This window comes from Gadus chalcogrammus, chromosome 13, assembly GCF_026213295.1.
Source record: "Gadus chalcogrammus isolate NIFS_2021 chromosome 13, NIFS_Gcha_1.0, whole genome shotgun sequence".
Taxonomy (NCBI): domain Eukaryota; kingdom Metazoa; phylum Chordata; class Actinopteri; order Gadiformes; family Gadidae; genus Gadus; species Gadus chalcogrammus.
The window spans coordinates 13,266,509-13,288,820 of NC_079424.1; the positions used below are offsets into that span (position 1 = coordinate 13,266,509).

The 22,312-nt window shown below is 43.7% G+C and overlaps 1 protein-coding gene across 1 annotated transcript in view; it reads right to left on the reverse strand.

Annotated features, from left to right (window-relative positions):
• Window positions 1–22,312, reverse strand: part of LOC130401910 (cadherin-22-like) — a 138,776-nt gene that overhangs the window by 40,080 nt on the left and 76,384 nt on the right. Inside the window, exons 3-5 of the mRNA XM_056605936.1 lie at window positions 19,862–20,156; window positions 5,101–5,220; window positions 2,410–2,577 (exon numbers count right to left, since the gene is read on the reverse strand). Of these exons, the coding sequence (XP_056461911.1) occupies window positions 2,410–2,577; window positions 5,101–5,220; window positions 19,862–20,156 (583 nt within the window). The remainder of the gene's footprint in view (window positions 1–2,409; window positions 2,578–5,100; window positions 5,221–19,861; window positions 20,157–22,312) is intronic.

Consider the following 22,312-nt stretch of genomic DNA (forward strand, 5'->3'; position numbering starts at 1 on the left):
GTTGGGCAAACACAAATTATTGCACTGATTGTGATTGACACAATAAGAGAATGAGAGGAAAATAGGCATGAGCAAAATATGAGATACATCACACAATAGCATAAATGAATTGTATATTTACGCAATGAAGTACGACAGAAGGTAAACTTACTGTATTGTTCATTTGAGGCGGTTTGCGCATCACATCATTATAATATATCAAGAAGATACATCTGCCAGATTCTGCAACTCCACTGGAGTTTACATTAACATAAACAACATGTTTGTTTGTGAAACTGTTGAGAGGCAATGACGCATGCATATAAAGTAATCAAACACATGCAGTACATAAGTGTACACTGGCCCCAATGGGACTCTGGTAAAGTTGTTGTTGAAGATGGCTTGCTTGAAAATTAACTCCAGTGAGGATGGAAAGTGCAGGCGCTAGCATGTTCCTTTTCAGATTTATTTATTTAAAAGCAAATGGTCTGAAAATCGAATATGCTAAAACAGCAAAACTATTTTTGTTTTGCCACAGCAATGGATACAAAAGGGAAAAAATATATAGTTTAATATTGTATTATATAATTTGCTAATTAAATAGCTTAGATATTTTGAGACGATGAATTTCAAAAGGTCATGGAATAATAAGTATCATAAGTGTCAATATACTTTTTTGGTGAAGTGAATGATTTTTGTTGAACTTTCCCTGCATGATGTTGCAACAAAACAACATGTGTATAGATATATTAATCTTGGTGAATGGTGGAGGTGAATGGCATGGTTATAAATAAAGGGCACATAATACATTTTCACAGCTGCAAATTATAGTCAATACATGATGGAGAACTCAAAATGGTATAGTACAAAAAAAATAAAACAAAGAAATATTATTTCCAACTCAATTAAAGGTGAGGATTCAAACTCCTCACTGAAATTCTGTTGTGGTGTTTCAAACACTGCGCCTTATCTAAAGCCTTGCCTTTACAAAGACACCAACCTGGATTCATCATTTCAAACACATGAGGGCTAAACTACTGCCACGGTTCTCGGCAGAAAAACAATGTGTATGCATTCAGATCTCGCTTTATGAATGATAAAGCAGCATCCTGTATCTATCGAACCCTGAGGTTGGGTGCCAATATCCAAGACCCCTGAATCACCCTGTTCCGACCGTGCATATTTCTCTAAGGCATACAAATGTACCAGTAATCAGTGGATGTATTGCCTGTGCACAAGAGCACATTTATGTCCTGTATGCTGTTCCTGTATCTAGTGTTGTTTTCATGATTTTGAAAGCACCAGATGAGAGGGTGGTGGTGATCGGAGCAGTGGGGCAGCATTAGTATGCAGGGTCACCCTATAGGTGATCCAAGCTGAAGTTAGACGAGGGCAGCTGGCTGCCGGCCTTCAGGGTGTATTGACTGCCGTGCCACACATAGATTCCCTTTATTGACTATCTTGTCTATATAACTGCTGTGTGTGTGTGCGTGTGCGTGTGCGTGTGTGTGTTTTGATGTCTGAAAAAGAGGGAGTGAGAGAGAGAGAGAGAGACAGAGAGACAGACAGAGAGAGACAGATAGAGACAGTGACAGAGAATGGTGGAATAGAGAAAATTAGCTTTTTCTGAGTGCTAAGCAAAAATATGAAATATCAAAAGGGATTTTAAATTCACTTTTGCCATATACGGGGACATTAAGATAAACTGCAGTGAAATGTCATTTTGAGTTAACCTTTTGTGTGCGATGCCTTCTCCAGGCACGTTTGCAACTGCCATTATATAGTTGGACATACAGCGACATGTATTCCCTCAGGGGTAAATCAGTCCTTAGTAATTAGACCTTCTCATGAACCTCACTCAGGCCTCACGTCCCATTACTTTGAGATCATGTGTTTGTCTAAAACAGAATTATAATGAAATTATTCATTGAGAAGAGTTTCGCACTTCCTCAGTCAGAATTCAGTATTCCTCTGTTCTTACCAACGGTTGTTGGAATCCCACCTGGTCTCTTTAGCTCTCCCTCTCTTAACTCTCTTCCTCTCATCCCGCCCTTCTCCCCTGATTATTTTCTGGGGGTTAATGGATTCCTCTCTCAGTCTATAAAGTGCAAGTTGAGTCCAATGTGATTTGCTCGCTTCACTGAGGCGCAGCCAAGAAAAACGTAAGCATTCGTTTTATCATCTGAGGAAGAAGAAAAAAACCAAGCAAACATATTGCACATTCCTGAGGATTTAAGCGGCAAAATACGGTATTTTCCCTTCTGTTTAATGACTGCAACTGTTAGTAAACGATCCAAATCATAAATGTACTTATCTGCTGACGATCAACAAATATATTTGTTGTTTCAGCACTGGGCCTTCTGGAGAAATCCCTTCAAAGGGTGTGTGTGTGTGTGTGTGTGTGTGCATGTGTGTCAGTGTGTTACCCACTTTGTGGAAAGCGAGGTGGGTTGTCATTAACGTCGGTGATGACAATGGTGACCGTGGTGGAGCCAGAGAGACCGCCCAGTTGGCCCGCCATGTCTGTCGCCTTGACGACAAGCTCGTAGCGGTCCTGCGTCTCGCGGTCCAGACCCGCCACCGCCGTCAGGATGATCCCTGATGATGTTGTCGTGACAATGGCGATGGGCGGGGAGGGGGGGGGGGGGGGGGGGGGGGGGGAAGAGGTAAGGAGGAAAGAGGGGGGAGATGATTCAGATTCAACAAAAAGGTCCCATTCCTGTTTTGCACTTTTTTGCCATAACCAGCTATGGTTCTCCTCCCCCCATCTCGAATATTGACTCCCACGGTGCACTCTAATGCGGTGGCAGGAGCACAGCGCATTCAATCCCCCCACCGAAGCTTGCCGCGTCTCAGTGGAGGACATTGTGTCGTCGTGCTCATACTTTGTGTGCATGCACTATTACGTGCCTGGGCTGTATTCAAAATGACAGTTTGGTTTGGCGGAGAGAAGCCAAGCCTTACATGGAAGATAGCGCATGAAAACTGTACTGCTTCAGTAGTGGCAGAGCTCTGCATGGTCCCCCGTCGTAACATAAGGGGTTTCAGGAGAGAACCGGAGAGAGAGAGAGAGAGAGAGAGAGAGAGAGAGAGAGAGAGAGAGAGAGAGAGAGAGAGAGAGAGAGAGAGAGAGAGAGAGAGAGAGAGAGAGAGAGAGAGAACAAGGAGGAGAGGGAAAAAAAGAGAGCAAGGAAGAGAAAGAGAAAGTGAGGGGGAGAGAGATGAAGAGAGTGGCGGAGAGAAAGAGAGAGGGAGATTAAGAGAGGTAGAGATATAAAGATAGATAGAGAGGGAGAGAGGGAGATAAGGAAAAGCAGAGGAGTCTAGCTTTATTTAGACCAGATTGAAAGAAATTGTTTTCCTCACTTCTCAAAATAAAATAATAATAATAATTGATCAAATCTCAGTTTTGTTTAGTCTTGTCAACAGTTTTGTCCATCCATCCATCCTGTCCATCCATACATCCAGCCATCTCTATATATATATATATATATATATATATATATTTTTGACTCTCTATCTATCTATGCAGTCACACTTTGAAGTAGAACGATCTCCCTGTTTAAATACAAAAAAGGGGGTTTCGTCTCATAAAATCCACAAAGACGAGGTATGGATAATATATGAAACATGCAGTTGTAACCTATTCCCATTATTCATCCCATCCACTCCACCCTCGACATGATCCATAGTGGCCTTTACTGCTCATGTCAAGCCACTCCCAAAGGTGTGCTTGGTATCTGATGCACAGCTCTCTCACTTTGGTCACATTAGGCTGCTCCACGTCACTCCAGGTCATGCTGCCATGGCCAAAGCACAGAGAGCAGTGGAGCAGAAAAGTGGAGATACCATCCAGACAACACAGCCAAAGTCTATATTCATGTCTACCATAATAATTTGTTATAAGCGTTCATGTGATTTCACGGCATTAATCAATGCTATGATAATCATTAGTTCTCACAGCATGGCCACAAGATTCTCCAAAGAGTCAGAGGCAAACACATCCAATACACTCCTTTTTCCTCTTGACATACTCTACACTCTACTCAAACGATTTGATCTGCTATTCTTCTTACTTTAAACACATGTTATATGCATGGTGGTGGACAACTGCAAAGCCAGCAGGTCAGTCGTCGGTCGTCTGATACGTTCAAAGTTTCACTACAACCTATGCGACAACAAAGTAATGTCTCAGTCCCGTCCCCATGTCTTGTGACCTAATGGACGCACTTGGTAGTCCCGTTTCCTAAATAAAGCGCCTTGCAGTCTCCCAGAGAGCACCTTGGGGAGAGAGCCATTCATCATCCCCTCTTCGCTGCCGCTAACCAAATCAAAGTAGGGGAGGAATCAATTAAACATGTAGTGCCCCTCCCAGGGGGGGCATTTACAGAGCACCATGGAGCCTAGACATCACCTGGGAGATCGTGGACAGGGCTATATCTTCTCTAGTACCTGCCAGAACAGCCAGTGGGATTCTTCAATATGCTGACCGCGGAGGAAAGTACCACTGGTAAAGTAGTCAGTTTGACTCTCCCTAGGATTGTGCTGTCCCCAGCAAATCAACTTTAAAAATTTGACGAGATGAAATATTCAGGAGACTAATGGTTGATCATTAGTACAAATGATAAACGTCCGCTAAAGCTCCAAAGATGTGAAGCTGTAAAGTTGTCACTGTTGCTGTTCCTCATTGGAATAATATAAATATATTTACATCTATTATATTTCCATATGAATTGAATAGATTATATTAATCATGTATTTATGGATCTCCACCATAATGTTTCCATTTGTAAATACGGTGTGGTGGATGTGGATTGCATACGTCTGCATTTGTGATAGGCAATAAGAAATGCAATCTTAATGGCTCAATATTATGCATTATTTTGGCCAGTCTTGGTCCCCATTTCATTGTTCGCTACATAATAAGAAAAATAAATAACGATTGACTCATCCATGGAAAAGATTAAAAAACAAAAATGTCAGTATACTGTGGAAGCTCAGCCACAAAGTACCCCAACAATGGAGCTCTGGGGTCAAACAGAAAGATTAGGAGCGAAAGAGAGACATACTATAATACTAGTGCTAAGAGTAATGATAATGCTGCTGCGGTTCAATTCTGACCTGTGTGTCTTTCCACAGTGAAAATCTTCTCCTCCTCCAGAACACTGTAGACCACCCTGGCACTGCTGCCATAGGTAGGGTCGTCGGCGTCGGACGCAATGACCTTCATCACCGACGCTCCTGTTAGAGAGAGCGAGAGAGCGAGAGAGAGAGAGAGAGAGAGACAGAGAGAGACAGAGAGAGAATCAGAGAGAGAATCAGTGAGAGAGAGAATCAGAGAGAGAGACAGAGAGAGAGAGAGAGACGGAGAGAGAGCGAGAGAGAGAGAGACAGAGACAGGGAGAGAGAGAATGAGACAGAGAGACAGACGGAGAGAGAATGAGAAAGAGTGAGAGAGTGAGAGAGAGAGAGAGAGAGAGAGAGAGAGAGAGAGAGAGAGAGAGAGAGAGAGAGAGAGAGAGAGAATGAGACAGAGTGAGAGAGTGAGAGAGAGAGAGAGAGAGAGAGAGAGAGAGAGAGAGAGAGAGAGAGAGAGAGAGAGAGAGAGAGAGAGAGAGAGAGAGAGAATCAGAGAGAGAGAGAGAGAGAGAGAGAGAGAGAGAGAGAGAGAGAGAGAGAGAGAGAGAGAGAGAATCAGAGAGAGAGAGACAGAGAGAGAGAGAGAGAGAGGGAGAGGGAGAGAGAGGGAGAAAGAGGAGCACATAGTCAGGAAAGCAATATACACACAGCAGGGACAATGTGGTTTAGTATAAGCACAAGGACACTGTGTGTATGTGTGTGTGTGTGTTTGTGGAAGAATTTGTGTTGGTGTCTATGTAAAACAGTAAAACATACATACATGTTATCTTAATGTATGCATGTGTACAACAGTACTAACTCATTTGGGTAATGCTGCGAGAAGGTACTGATTCATCCCCACGTAAAGAATCTTTCACGGATGTTTTGAAGGCTTAAAATACCTTTCCACTAAAGCGTAAAATTGTTGCCTTGACTCCCAAAGCCTGGCAAAGAAGTTGTGCTCACGAGATGAAAGAGGACATCAAATCATTCAACGTTTCCATCTTCAAAGAAGGATAAAAGCACTTGAAATTTTCAACAAACTATTACTGCAGATTACTGGCATTTAGGGATTAATAACTTATTTCCATTGCCAAAACGACGGGGTGTTCAGGCAGCGGTGTTTGGCAAATACCCTTACCAAAAACACAATGTCTGTGGTATGTGTTCAGCTACCTGGGTTCTTTATTCACAAGCCCCCAGCACTTTACACACTAGTCACATATTTGTCTTCACTCGGCAATTTTTGTAAAAGCTAGCCCTGAGGTCCAAAAAGCTTAAAAGGCCCAATGTTTCTCTCTGTTTTTAATATTTTCAAAGGTAAAGAACGGTTGACAATTTGCCTTTTTAGCTAATGCTTTGCTTCAAGTAATTATTCCCCAACAACAGAAAAAGAGGAGCGGATGGAAAACAAAAGAACGAGGCTCAATTATACGTGGCGGTGTGCGTCGCTTCTCAAGGACTCGAGTGTCAAGTGTACGTCACTGTCGCGCCACTGGCCGGGGCTATAGGTAATTACTGACAGCTGGTGTTGCCCACCTAAAGGTCACAGCTGTAGCCTTTCTCTGAGCCCTGTCATGCTACCGTCCGGCCACATAATGGCCGTATGCTAATGATGCTAATTAGCGGGAAGTGTCACAGCGCTGTTTGTTTCCTGTCACCCATTGGGGCTCCCAAGGGGCTTGGCGTGGGGGATGGGGGTTGGGGGGTATTCACAAGTAGATTATCATTAAAGCCACCGGGGCCATTATCACGGACAGCTCTGATCGCTATCCCAGCACCGCTGTTGCCAATGGCAGCCGTTTCACCCCCCCCGACACACACACACACAAACACACGCACACACACACCCTTTGTAAGTGGCTGGCTTGTCGGCTAACATGACAGGCAAAAGACGGTAAGCAGGAGCTAGCTAGCCAACGGGGCCAACGCCAAGTAACGATAGCACCACCTGAAGTGCCCCCCCCAGCGGTTTGAGAAAATTACAGAGTAGGTATTTCATAAAACGCTATTTCATTTATGAATGTATGGATGTATGCATGTGAATATATTTGTTGTCCGCAAACACAATAATGTCGTATGCTTTGATGTCGGTGTGGGGGTGGAGGGGGTGGGGCATCTGCTTTCAATTACCTCATATCTCCCTCAGTTCGTCCAAAAATGGAATAATTGGCTGGTCCGGCGTGGAGGTGGGCTCATACGTCATAAACCACCCATAAAGTCCTAATCTCAGCCAACTATGCAGACCTGATCCCGAGGAGGGAAACATACGATGCGTGTCAGCGGGAGATCCATCCCGATATGGCGCTCTCATCGCATCGCAAACACGAGGCCAGGAGAGGCTGGCTGTTTTCATTACTGCTCACCAGCGGGCTCCGCACACATTCTGCCTACCTAAGTCGCCCTGGCCCAACGTGCGTCCAGCCAAAAAGCACATTTTCTGTCCACGGGATTACTGTCTTATCTTAATTTTCCCCTGGTTGCAATCAGCGAGACGCTCAGCTGTTCCCAGGGCTGGGAGGGCTGGTGGGAGAACTATATAAATGCAAATTGTACTTTATTGTGTTTATATTAATAAAAAAAGGAAGATGAGGAGGATGTGTGGAAGGTTAGGAGGCTAGGGGGGGGGGGGGGGCACTATGCCAGAGAGTTTCCCTGGGAGGATTCATTAATTATCTATTGGCTCAGATGGCAGCTCTCTTCAACTGACTCTGCTTCTGACGGACTTAATGGAGATATCATATATGTACACACACACACACACACACACACACACACACACACACACATGCAAGGACACAAACACACACAGACAAACGCAGTAATACAATAACAGTTATACTAACAGAAATACAAGGAGGATTTCAGGACCTGGACCTGGTTTGCATTATCTTTGTTAGTTTAGTTCTAAAAACAAATTACTTTGGGATGAGACAGAAGGAGCAAGGGTGCAATTATTTTGCTGTGTGTAATTATTAACAGCAATAAAGCGGATGGGTGGCTGGGTTGATGAGAATTTTTGTCCAAAAAATATTTGTAATACAACCCATTCACACACGATTTGTCACCACCCAAATCGTTGCCAAGCATTGAAAACAAAATTGAATATAAAAATATCTATATATATACCAATGACAAGCTTAATGCTGTCATAGCTTTCTGTTGCTGACGATTGCTGACGCTATGATGGAAAAGTTTGGTACTAAATAATACACTAATAGCTCAAGTAATATTGTTTTGACACACATTGACTAGGAACCTGAGACCAACCAAAATGAATCACTGGCAAGCGGCTGGCTTTTGATGTTATGAATATATCCAGGCTAAACAAACAAGTCTTTTTCAATTTCATGTAGTTGATGGTGCTATTCCCAGTATGTGGCAATCTTCCCTTCCCGAATCCCTGCCCACCTGCCACAAGTGTCCACGTCCACGGCAGCAAAAGGCGCCAACACCACTAACTACCATATAGCAGAACAAAGACACTGGATGTGACACAACAAGCTCTGCAGTGTATGAGCCTGAAGTGTGAACCCACCCCCGTGTTCAGCGCACCCAGCGATGGCCCCTTATTAGCCTGTGTGCAGAACAGCCGTGCTTGAACATAAAAGCCCCTTTAACGGAGGAGGTAACACGTATCATGTCCGCTGATAAGACGATCTAAAACATAAATATATATCAGGAATATATTTCTTCTTTCTTCCTTCTTTCAAGGGGATCAGGTTGGCTTCTTACGCGCTAACCCCTAGCAGGTTAGATTTATGCATGAGCCGGGTTTAATGGCACCAACACAGACTGTCCAAACGGCTTCCCCACCCCATTCCGCCACTCCGGGGGAGACGGTTCAATTACCGAGAGGGGGGCTCGGAGGAGTGTGCCGCCGGCGCACACCAGACACCGGACTGACAGCCCTTTAAGAGGCAGCCTCATAAAAGAGATTTGTGCACGTCTCAGGCACGCGCCACTGTGTGTGTGTGTGTGTGTGTTGTGTTGTGGTGTGTGTTTGTGTGTGTGTGTGTGTGTGTGTGTGCTTGCGCCGGCCTATTCTAATCTGTAGGACCAAGCAACTCCCTCCCGCATTATGGATCATTTAGTAAAGCCATAAACGCTGAGGTGTTTTCACATGAAAAGTTATTTATCCGCCTCTCCCCCCCCCAACCCCCCCAAACATGATTGATTCCTCCCCCCCCCCCTCCGTCTCACGCTCTCGTCCATATAAACGCCTCAGCGCAGAGAGGGTTAGAGAGAAAGAGAGGGGGGAGGGAGAGAAAGAGAGGGAGAGAAGTAGAGAGAGAAGAAGAGGGCGAGAGAAAGAGACGGACAGACCGAGAGCGACAGAGAGAGCAAGAGAGAGAAAGAGAATGAATTAAAGACGGGGGGGATGTGGTGGAGGTTTGAAAAGAGGGGGGGGGGGGCAGAGTTATGGGGGCGGCGGGTGGGCCGGTGGGGTTGGGGATTAAGTATAAAAGGAAGACAAAATCGGTGGCGTCATAAAAGCCAATGGCGTGCTTACCAAGATGCCTTATGAGGTCTCTAAGAGGATTTAGACATATTCTCCATCTACCGAGACGCCGGCAATAAATCTGCAGCCCAATTATTCTCTCGACTCGTGGTTGCACGTTGGCGTGCAGACAAGGCTGTTTGTATAATAGGAAATTGCAGGGACCCACGGCGGGGCCTAGGTCAAGCCATTTAAACTTCCACAAGACAACAAAACTCAATTGAAGCAATCATTGATGAAGGAGAATGACAGGGGTAGGTGGGATCCATAACAGGAATCGATTGATAAACAGCCCCCCCCCCCGCATCCTCATCTCTCTTCAGGCAGAGGTACACAGAGGTTTTTCCCTAAAAACTCAAGGCATCATCGTCTTGGTCCCTAGGCTGTATGCTTTCTCAGAGGCTCACTGTCTGCACCAGCCACCTGTAGGTTGACATGAACACATGCTCTTGTACAGGGGAGGTGTTGAAGAGGGAGGAGGGTCTCATCGTCCTTCATCTCGTGACATCACTCCCATCATTCACAGAGAAAATGTCTCTTCCGCTCGTCCCGCTTTCATTTTCAGGATGACACGTGCCAAATTCTGTCTCATCCTGCGACTTGCATGAACAAATGCATGCATGCGCTTGGCACGCACACACACTTTTCAAGCACGCTCTCTCACAAAAAACAGACGCTCTCACACAAATAGAGTCAGCCAGACACACACAAACACCATTAAGCATGCATGCAAGACTCACAACGCAGACATTTAATAGTGTGTACACATTCCTCCAAATACACAAGTGCACACAAATACACACACACACACACACACACACACACACACACACACACACACACACACACACACACACACACACACACACACACACACACACACACACACACACACACACACACACGCACACACACAGGATGACAGCGAAGAATCGATGAGGCCCGACACTGTCATTGACTGTTAATGTTCCTGGTCAGATAAATGGAGGTAGTTGGCAGGGGCTATCGATTATAAGATACACCTGCCCTGTCATATCTCCTCCTCTCTGCTGCTGTTCAGAATGTACTCACCTCCGCTGTTAGCGTGGCTCTCTTAAACGGTGAGTTCAGCAATTTGAAGACTCTCTGGGCACCTCCCTGAACCCCGCGCAGCGTGAAGGACTATTAGTTCCTAAATCCTCAAGTGGCCTCCGTGTCATGAAGATTTAGTGAAAGAATGAGCAAATAGCGCCATCAATTTTCATAGGGGACATGAAGATATATATAAATGCAGAATGGGTGAGGGAGTGGGCTAGGGAGAAAGGCAGAAGTGTTAGAGGAAAGAGAAAATACACTATCTTGGCGATGCCAGAGGTGTGAAGAGCATGGTATCATTCATATCAAGACATTGACATGTGCCTGGGATAATAAAATGGGAATATGGAGAAAGCAAAAAATATATATATTTGTTTACATAGCATCCAGTTAGCCTCTTTATACTACTTAACTACCAACAAATCCCAAATGGTAATGGTTATTTATTTACTAAGCACTTTTCGTAACAATGAATTCATATGAAGACTTTCATGGCTTCTTTAAGGGCTTGATCAATTAACAGAGCAACGACAACTGTAATATACCTCTGAAATTGTGAGTGAACCCATTCCAAATAAACCGGTATCTACTAGATACATCTGCAGAGAAGAGAACACACATGTGGACTGCTAAATGGGATTATTTATTCCTTGTTGCCAATTATATCAGCAAAAAGATCTGCACACGCCAACTACTGTACACGCAGGTCCCACTTAATGTTGATCCCAGGCCAGCATGATTTACACAGATACAACAGAGGGTCTGCCCTTAAGAACCACGCCAGCCCCAGTGCCTCCTCTGTGTTTTTAGTCTGATCACCTGTTGCTTCTCTATCACATCTCAGATCCTTTTAACTCCATTTAAAACATCATATTTGTTTCTCACAAAAACATGTTAAATTTTCAGCAGACTCGATTTGCTGTAAAATTTCACGGGTAACCAAAAATATCCTCAAGCTTGCCTGCATGACTATGAGGTTCCCGCGTGTGTGTGCGTACTCGCGTGAGGGCATGTGCATGAGTGGGAGTGCAAGGGTAATGTGTGTTTTACTCAAGAGGTAAAAAGCTCTGTGTGTATAAAATAATAAAAACGGAATCTCGACTCCAACATGGTCACTGAGCTTGCCATTATTTGTTTAAGAGATAAAAGTGGTCAGTTTATAACTGCTGCTAAATTTATCTTGACTCTTCTGCGTCCCTGGTGCTTTGCTCCCCTGTTTTTAAATTCAACAGACCTTCAGGTATCAGATTGTCTTAAAACTACCGTCACATTTCAAGTACTTAGTGGGCCCCATGCCATTTGGTTTATACATTACTGTTTGTCTTGCCTGCTCCCAGATTGCCTCAGAGTATAGTTGATGGATAATGGTGAGGGATTATAAAGGGATTAAACTTTGTTATCATTCTACAATGGTCTTTGTTGTTGTTTCATGTTTTATTGCCTTGGTGGTTTATCGGTCAGTGTTATCTGTGCATCTGTTGAGGGGCAAAGGGGATTGAGACAAAGAAGGTGTGCCAAAACATCAGAATTTCTGCAGTATTCTTTCCAGTCTGGCAGTATACTTGGAACAGAACTACATTGCCAACCACAGTGTCGCCGTTAATACCACATTGACATAAAACATGTTTGCTACATCTCTGCCCATACTTGGAGATCGTGAAACCTGTCGTGTATATAAATTGGTATGTATGTAGCCCTACATGCACATATCAAGCTGGGATCTCCAGTAAACTCCCTCTACGTCTAATCAGGGGGTTGTGAAAACATTGTGCTTTATTTGTAATCAGAAGACTTTCAATAGATACAATTCAAATTCATAAAAGTTTGCAGCATCTAGATATAATATCCACTGTAAACATGGCCTATGAGAAGTTGTTTTCTTTGCTTGCATTATCAAAAATGTTAAATCAGTATTTTGTGTGGGTTGCCAATGCAGAGAATAAAAAATGACATACTTCTCCGTAGCCTTTACTTTGTTCCTTAGCCTGGCTGGGAGCACTTATCCCTCCCCGGTACGAGCTGCCAAGCTGCCCCACCTCGGTTAGGTCCACCCGTTATCCTGCCTTCATCCAAATGGCCTCAACGGATACACTATTCACTTAAAGCCCAGCCCAGTGGGTCGTTTTATTTGTAAGGCCAAGGCTGAATATGTTTGCAAGGTTGAAGAGAAAGGCCTCTTGCTTTTAAATGGACGGACCCTAAAGCTTCTAATATCGATAAGAGGCAACATTAGCATTTAAAAATGAATATAGGGAATGATTTACGCTGGTGTTGTAAAAACATGGAAAATGAATAGGATGGTTCATGTTAAAAAACAAAGAGTGTATGCCATTGCTGGTTGGCTGAATAATGCGGTTGAAGGGTTTAAAGAGGATGAGTCCTTGAGGTAGAAGATAATCTAGCATATTTATCATGACATGCATGTCCATCACTCCATCAATCAAAGCTAGCAGCATTAGACCTCTGGCTTGCTATCAGCCTACTACCCAGAATGGTCGACCCACCAGCCTTGAATAGGGAAACCACAGAAATTACCTGAACCTAACCATGAGACAGGATAATCAACTAGGGGTGGGTGAGAATATTCAAATATTTGTTTACGAGGATCAAATTCAGTTTTGATATTTGGTTATGTATGCCCAGAAAAACAATATACGCAATACACAAACCTCAATATTGATATGTATGGATACAACCAGAACAAACAGCACCTGTACGCTAATGGATACGGACAGCGAGAGTCTGACATCATTCAACAGTGAATTGTGTAAGTTACGTTGCTAGTTAGAGTGTTGGATTGTCTGCCTATTCTGTTGGTAAATAGGCTAATGTCCAAGTCCCAAAAGGTTCAACCTGAGCACACTCCAAGAAAATAACAGACAAATGAAATCGAGGGCTAGGGCCACTGCAGATGTGCTGAATAGAGCTGATGAACGCTATAGGGGAGTGACTCCATTCAGAGAATCACAGAGGCAAGCTTCAATTTAGAAACATACTGGAGGAAAAATGTGGTTCTAAGGGGAAACATGATTAAACATATATAAATGAACACATATGAGCAATTGCATGTTAAACACTCATACATTAGCCATTACACCCGTCTATGAAGGTTTGAACATGTGGAGCTATCTATAGCTCTATAGGTAGTGCAATAGTAAAATAAGTAAATAACAAGTACTCTGCCCATCAATAACCTAGTTTTTTCAACCCGTAGTATGCATACCACTGGTGGAACGGGAGGTTCCTGCAGGTGGTACCTGGGTTTTTATTCTTCAAATATACATTTTTATGCATGTTTTGAGTGTTTATTTGCAATGTTTTGTGTGCTAAATAAACATGCTGAGTGAAGCAGCATTGCCGACTGTTTCTTTCACTTTGTCCATGACCTTTCTCCAGTAATAATTGTGTTGAAAGGGGACGCTGGCACTCTTTGCTCAGCCACTGAATGTGTATTTATACATTTGTTCCCCTTTGTACATGAGGTGGTCCGCGAAAGGATTTGATGACAACTACGTTTCAAAATGTCCACAATGGGTATAGCATTAAATGCACAGTTTAGAAGTGTATCCTGCTAGCTGTATAAAAAGTAGGACAAAAACCTTGTGACCAGACTAGCTCTGTTGCTGGTTTATACGAGATGTGTGAATGGCGGTATCTTTGGCGGCCGAAAGAAAAGCACATACAAAACGAATACTCACTGAGATTTGAACAGTGTATTCGATATGAATGTTTTAGTGTTTCCTGCATCCCTGGAACACATTTGTTGCTTTTGTTTCTTGCTCAGCACTGTGACGTTCTTACCACGAATGAAGCCGTGCTGAAAGTCTCGGAGGGACAGCCAATCCCCTGCACATAGAAGACAAGATTCAATACTGCAGCGCTGTTGTCCTTTTTAGTCAAGTAAAATGTTTTTTTCCCCCCCCAAACTCACAGTTACGGAGTCGCCTACTGTGAAAGCTAGCGTCTTTTTTTCTTCCTTTCAAGGAAGAGCTTACTGACAAGGCTGACCCGACAAAGCGACAGAAGCAACATCGAATGATATGCAAACAAATGTTATTTTTCCTCTTCGGTCGTGGGTGTTGAGCACAGACGGAGAAACAAACTAGCAGAGAGACAGCTTTGGCCTGGGCGACACAGAGAAGAGACGTGAGTGAGGGTTTGGGGGCTTGGGGGGAAGAGGAAGGGGGGCACATGTGTGTGTGAGGGTAGAGGGGTTGCTGTGACAAGAGATTTGAGCCAAGGGACTCGAGCAAAGGAAGGTGAGTATGGATATAACCACCCCACGGCGGGCATAGCTGATTGCTTACCCTGTTATAATGATTTGCCGCATAACAGTTTTTTCCCTCCACAGCGGCTCAACGGAGTGAGCACGGTCGGCCGTTGCTAACGGCTAACGCAAGCTAATCCTGCTTGGTTACAATGATGACGATGATGAAAAAAGGCAAGTCTGGGGCCTTGCATCACATGCTTGTCTCCCTGCGTTATGTGTCCATCAGTGTCCGCGTAATCATGGAGAACAACTGTGTGACATTGATTTGATCTCTGGAACAGAATGCCACATGGTAGCACCACCACCACCACCTCAAGCAGTACCGACGCAGCAGAAACCGCTGCTGGCTAGCAAAATGATTAAATGCGCTGATGCTTTTTTGCTCTAAGTGATACTGCTAAGTGTCAAAACGAGTGTTTGGGGAGTTTAATCTTAGGAATGAACACTATTGACGTGTCATAATAACCTCCCCGCCAAGACATTTCTTAACTATTTCAACAATGACAGTGTCGACGTGGTATGCAGCATTGGTCTAAATATGGATCCCGTTAACTCTGGTGCTCGTCTTTCTGCCTGGAGTCTCGTTATTATGTCTTCTGAATGGATAACTGTTGCGATATTATGCAGTTAGGATAGGGCAAAATCCATATTCCTCTTATGTTTGGGATTGGGCAGCTTGTATTCATGTAGCTTGGATTAAAGACATAGAAATGTAAAAAACAATCTATCCAAAATACATGCAATCCATTTGCGCACATTTGTTCTTAATAGCCTTCTTTAATAGAATAATATGCTACATTAAATACTTTCATATCTTACATGTTCTTTCACAATTGCATGGGTTAGTGGGTGACATATGTGTACAAGACACATGATAATCAAATGAAAACATAAATTCATTAGTCATTCATTTAACAGCCTATGGAACCAACCTGATGTCATATTGTGCACCATGGGGAAAGTTCATACATATTCAACTAATATTCATGTGAGGAGGAAATTGTCGTAGGCATAAAGCAAAAGAGCAGGAAAAGTCTATTCCAAATGAGTGTGACGCAGCCCACATAGCTGTCTCCTTCTTTTGATCAACACAATTAAGTGCAAACGGAAGGCCATGGTCGATAGTTCATTGGAAGGTTGCTCTGTACTGAGCATTTAGAATTATCAAACTGCCTCAAACAGAGCAAAGCATCTTCACTTAGAACTCCTCGCCTCAGTCTCTAAGACCTTGAGAATGTTCCTGTGCACACAGAATAACAACTTGGATTTGTTCTTTGTGAGCCTTATTGGAGAAGATGACCCGGCCAGGTCAGTTTGTATGTGCCTACCGGTGATGGACCAAACAAAGATATAGCTAGGCTGCTAAATACAAGTTTGAAATAGAATGGATGCTGACGGCTTGCCAACTGCTAGTTTTGGCTGGTTCAGACTACACGATTCTCAGATATTCCTCCACGATTTAACATGTCACACTATGCGATCAAAGAGCCAGGAAATCGGGCCTTGTCTTGTCGGAAAATTGGCCACACTACAAGATTCGAGGGTGCGATGCTCGAGGATCTTTAGGCCCTGTCCACACTAACCCGGGTAAATATAAAAACGCATGCACGCAATGAAAACGATCTCGTCCACACTATCGTTTTCATATATTTTTCGGAATGTTTTGCATCCACTTTCCACACTGAAATGATTTTCATAAACAGTTGTTGTCATGGTATCGTGACTCTCTGTTTATATTACAGGCGCGTGATCAGCTGTGATAGTTGCAGTTGATCAGCTAGCTAATCATTTTCACTCACAAGCGAAAATATGGCTCAAGCCAAAAGTACAAAGGCAAGTTGTCTTTGTATCGTTCACGATACACTCAGAATCAACGCAGTAACAATGTGTAAATAACAATGGATTCCGAGTTCCTATACTAGGCATTATGATTGCGGTCCTCTGCGTAGTGCAGTGAAGTCTAGTTAGTAGAGATGCGCGGTTGAGCTGTAATGTCATCCCGATTTTGAGTTGCGTATTCCGTGTCCCGACAAAAGCCTCTCTTGGCTCGCTAAAATGTCCAACCAGTATGAAGTGTCCCCTGTTGTCAGCAAACATAGCCAACGTGGTCTTATTATAGCCCGATCATTAACTAAAAGCCACATAGAAAGATTAAAGCATCCAGCATATGATTTCAACAATGCGTGAGGGCATACGCAGCAGGGATGATCTCACAGTGGAATGCTTATGGAGAACCAGCGGACGAACGCTGGGCGGAGATATCATAAGCAGGGAGATTATAGAAAAATATAATGTCAAATTTGTCATTTTGCCGTTTGTCTAGTCAATATGTTAACCTACTTATTATATATTTATTTAATTCAACCGCGACCCGCCCGCAATTCCTCAAAGTACTTTTTTTCACGCAATCCTCTACCCAACCTGTGGATTATCCATGGTGTCCGCTGGTATGACCGCCAACCGCACATCACTACTAGTCTTTACTTAACTAGATAGTTCTTTACGAGTTGGTAAACACTGGCCGTGAGCTCCAGCTGTTCGCGGATTCCCTCCATGTCAACAATGGATACGTCATGCGATTCCCCCAAATTTCTGGCATGCCAAACTTTTGTCGTGACGTTTTCGAACGTCGCAGACGGAAAAAATCGCAGATCGTAAGCATGTCACATTACAAGACCTCGTCTTCGCAGTCTTTTCAAAATCATGTACGACTCGCAAATTTGTCTGCTGAACCAGCCATGCTCATGGCTGATTTACATCTCAACATAGACAATGTCAACAGTAAACCACGGATCTAAACCTGAGAAATACTTTAAGGCCGATACTAACACTTTTAAAACACCAAAAAAAATTTTTTTTGGTGTTTTATTAACTGGCTTATTTTATTGAGCTCTTTAATAAAAAATAACAATTATAATGCTGCAGGGAAGAAGCAACACGTGCGTCTTGTTGATAAACAATTAAACTGAGTGGGAACTGTGTGTTTAATTTAATTTTGGCCAACATCACTAAGCAGTTGTGATGCACTGTCTACGGGTTTGTAAAGCACTCATATCCAAGTAAGGGACACTAAGTAAGGGTACAACTCATTGGCTAAAAGGGCTGTGATTAGCCAACACTCATTTTAGATTACTTTCTTCAAAGAACTGTTCTATTTTGGCTATTTTCTTTCCCTCACCCTTCTCTCTAAATGTTTTACCCTTTATCTATGTCTTTCTCCCTTTTTTGCCTTCTTTCCTTTTTCTTTGTCAACTCTTGCAAAGCAGTGTTGGATTATGCTGAGGAAGCAGGAATTAATTTGAACAAGACGTGAGCAGCAAAGAGGTGCTCAATTCATCACCCTCCCTGGTGTCACTCACACAACAGTGCTCCCATGCACCCACACACACACTCTCACTCTCTCATCCCTCTGTCTCACCAATACCCTCTCTCTCACAACACACACACACACACACACACACACACACACACACACACACACACACACACACACACACACACACACACACACACACACACACACACACACACACACACACACACACACAAGCCCGATACAAATAAATGCAAACATCCACATGAAGGATTTCAGTATGGCATTGTGGCGAAGGGCTTGACAGCCAAACTGGGTTTTTGGGAACATAATTCCTGTGCAAAGGTGTTTCAAAGACATAATGCCATGCTCAGAATTTTTTTGACACCTGCTTAGAAAAGTATCTTTTCCAATTCACTGACAAGTTCAGAAATAGGCAAATGCATTAAACGTTAGAATGATGTGTGCTTAAAGTGATATGAATCAATAACTATGCAATTGTTATAGGGCTGGAGGTTTTTGCCGGCTTCTATAATTGAAACAGAGTAATTAATCAGAACATTTATAAGCAACTCAGAAATTTAAAACTATAAATAACACAGGTGTTATTCCATTCCGACAGAAAGGCACAAGGAAATCAATTACCTTGTAAGTGATATACCTTGCAATTACCTTGTGCGGTTATCTAAAAAAACTAAATGGTCTAAAACAACCTGAATAAAAGTCTGTTGTAGCGTTGTGTTCCGTGTGTGTGTTTCATTTCTCCGTTGTGAACGTAGAATGATGTGGCTGCTTTGGCTGAGGCACAACCTTGAAATCCAAACTGACGCCAGCCTGTGAGATTCCCCCCATGCTAATACACCTCCAGCGGCAGACCAAGAGTGCTTTCTCTGTCCTCGTTTTTAACTGATTTTCATTTGCGAGCGCCGCAGCTTTGCTCATTAATCCTCTCTTTCATATTTGCCCCTAAAAGATGATTGGTAGGGACGACGAGACCACAATACTCATCAGTAGAGAGCAAAAGACCCGACCCCCTTTTCTCCCCACTAGCTCCTACTCCTCCGCTTCCTCTCTGTCTCTCCACTTCATTCAGCGGTGGCTCAAGACCGCGCCGCTCCTTATTCTTTCCCTTTCATCCTGAATTCCCCCTCTCTTATCAGCCCTTTTCATCTCTGTCTACCTTCTCTCTAGGCTCACTTCTCTTCCCTTCCTGTATTTTCTTTTTTTCGTGACACTTGGGAGGGATTTTAGCATATTGCCTTGTTTTGTGTCTTTACCCCTTGGTTATCAACGATAACGATTTATATATTCTTTTTTATTGAATGTGCTGATGACAATGTTTTATAAATATACAGGTCAAAGAAAAAATGACGTAAACCATGGCAATATTGATATCAATATTAATCATATTTCTACATATTCTTTTTAATGGGAAAATGGGGCATCATTTATATTTTTGAAATAACCAGAAAGACAAATCGTTTCAAAAGAAAGTCGGAAACTAGATCTGAGAAAATAATAACATCTACACCATCATCCAACAGTTCAGACGACGATCCCTTTTCATGGAATTGCCTCCTGAAACCCTTCCCACGTTCTCACGTACCTATGGGCGACAGCTCCGCCACGCTGCCTATATAAGGCCCTTCCAGGAACTTGGGCTCGCTGTCGTTGATGTCCTGCACCTTGATGACAAACTCAGACTCGGGCTCCAGCGGGTCGCTGGACAGCCGGTCCAGCGCCTGGGCCCTCAGGGTGTAGAAGGCCTTCTCCTCCCGGTCCAGACGCTCCGTGGCGTGGATGTCTCCCGTGAGCTCATCGATGATGAAGATGGTGCCCGCCCCCTCGCCGGAGATGGTGTACTTGATGGTTCCCTCGCCCTCGTCCGAGTCCGTGTGGATCTGGAACCAGACACACACCATACGTGAGTGGAGTGCTTACATGCCTTTACTCATCCCTCTGCATCATAGAATGTCAATCAAAATGGATATTAGCCATTGGGGGACACATTTTGTGGGTGTAGATTTCCGTTTTGCAACCAGCAGCAGAAAGAATATTTATCCATTGAATTGACGCCTCACACTTTTCTATGGCAAAGCAAATTTCTATGAAGTCTTTCAGAATTTTTTACTGAAAGTTATTATACTGTTTTGTTAAATACTCAATTCTGATAGGTCAATTTAAGCATTGAGCGGTCTGTTATTTCATAATAGCAGACCACGGCTTTGAACAGCACCGTTGCTATGGACAGTATTTTTTGTATCACGATAATTATGTCATTTGCATTTTGTATCACGATAATTATGTCCCATTTCTTCTCATTCATGTGAATATCGGTGGGTCTCTCTGCATCCATTTCCTGCAAACTGCCTAAAGGCTGTTGGGGGAACTACATGCTTTTCCGCCTGAGACTAACAAAAAGATTCTCGATTTGCACTCTTTTCATTTCAATATTTACCCAAACACACCAACACAAAGTAATGTTTGTTTTGTGACCGACAGATATAGAGGTATATAGAGATAGGGTGGGTAGTCTACAGTGACTTTGGGTCTTGGATTCCCAGTCAAAAGATTCAGCGAACAAAATCCAAAGTCAACCGCCCTCCTGTAGGGATCCTTGAGCGAAAATCTGTAAAGCCCGACCTACCCCGGATCTAAATCTAAACTTCACTAGATAGAGAGGTATAAAGTGAATAGAGCAATAATTCTGCCATTTCCTCCACTACACTACTCGCCCGGCAACATCCAGTGTTCAGCTCTCCCAGTCCACCCTGTCATCGTCTCATCCCGCCTCCAGTTCCCATGGTGATTTACAAGGCATCGCTACCTGCTTGTCCTTTGCAGGAAATGACGCCTAAATGAGATGATCAAAGTCATCTCCGAGAGTGTTGGATCTGGCGGGGATGAGAAGTGAACTTAAAGAGCCCTTATAAATCAGAGGCGTCCGTTCTCCGCTAATGTGATGAGAAGCTATCTCACTGGCCGTCCCGTGCACCGGACTCCCCCTTTGGCTCTTCGGAAAGTACATGCAGTGTCTCCCCTCCCTATCTCTCCCTTTATGTCTCTCTCAAACACACCTTATACGGGGCATTATCATTCAGCAGTCCGTGCACCATAACGGTGGTTCAATCTACTGAGCAGGCCAGGGGAGAGGGAAGGGGAGAATCTGGCCGGCCTGGTTGGTTAATATTTAATGAGGCCTTAATTAAATACAGGGTTCTATCATCTTCGAGGGGGGGCTTTCATTAAGTATTTGTCGTAAAGAAAGGAAAGATGCAGAATAACGCTATGACTTGGCCTTTTATTGCCAGATACAACCAATGTAACCCCCACCCATTTATTCTCCAGTAGGGTAAACTTTCAAAGCCATTCTCCCTTCATTTTAAATCCTCCCCAAGACAAATAGACGGACAGAAGAAAACCCGTTGGCGGTATTAATATTTCAGTGATAATAAAATACGTTCCAATGCCCCAAATAGACAGAGAGAGAGAGAGAGAGAGAGAGAGAGAGAGAGAGAGAGAGAGAGAGAGAGAGAGAGAGAGAGAGAGAGAGAGAGAGAGAGAGAGAGGGATAGGGGGGAGTGGAGGGTAATAAAGAGAGAGACAGGCGAGAGAGAAATTCTCCAATAAAAGTGCACAGGAATATTCCAGCAGACATGTAGCCGCTCTGCGGCTGTCTACTGCTACCTCTCGGTTGCATCAGGAGCTGAAACATTTGTGTAAGACACGGCCTCTGGTGTTGGTTCTATTTGGTTGAGTACTATGCATGTCCATATGCTCAACCTGCCCTTCTATGCCCTTTGTGGTATTCCACTCCACCCCTGATATACCCTCGTTGAAGCCATACACATCCCAGTGTTTCTGGTTCGAAGGTTACACACACAGACATACACAAGCACATGTACACACACACAGACATACATTCAAACACATCTAAAGATGCAGGCACATAGGTTTACCTAAGCACAAATACGTGGATTGACGCAAAGCACGCGTACATTCAATAACACTCGGTCACACACACACACGCATGCACGCACGCACGCACGCACGCACA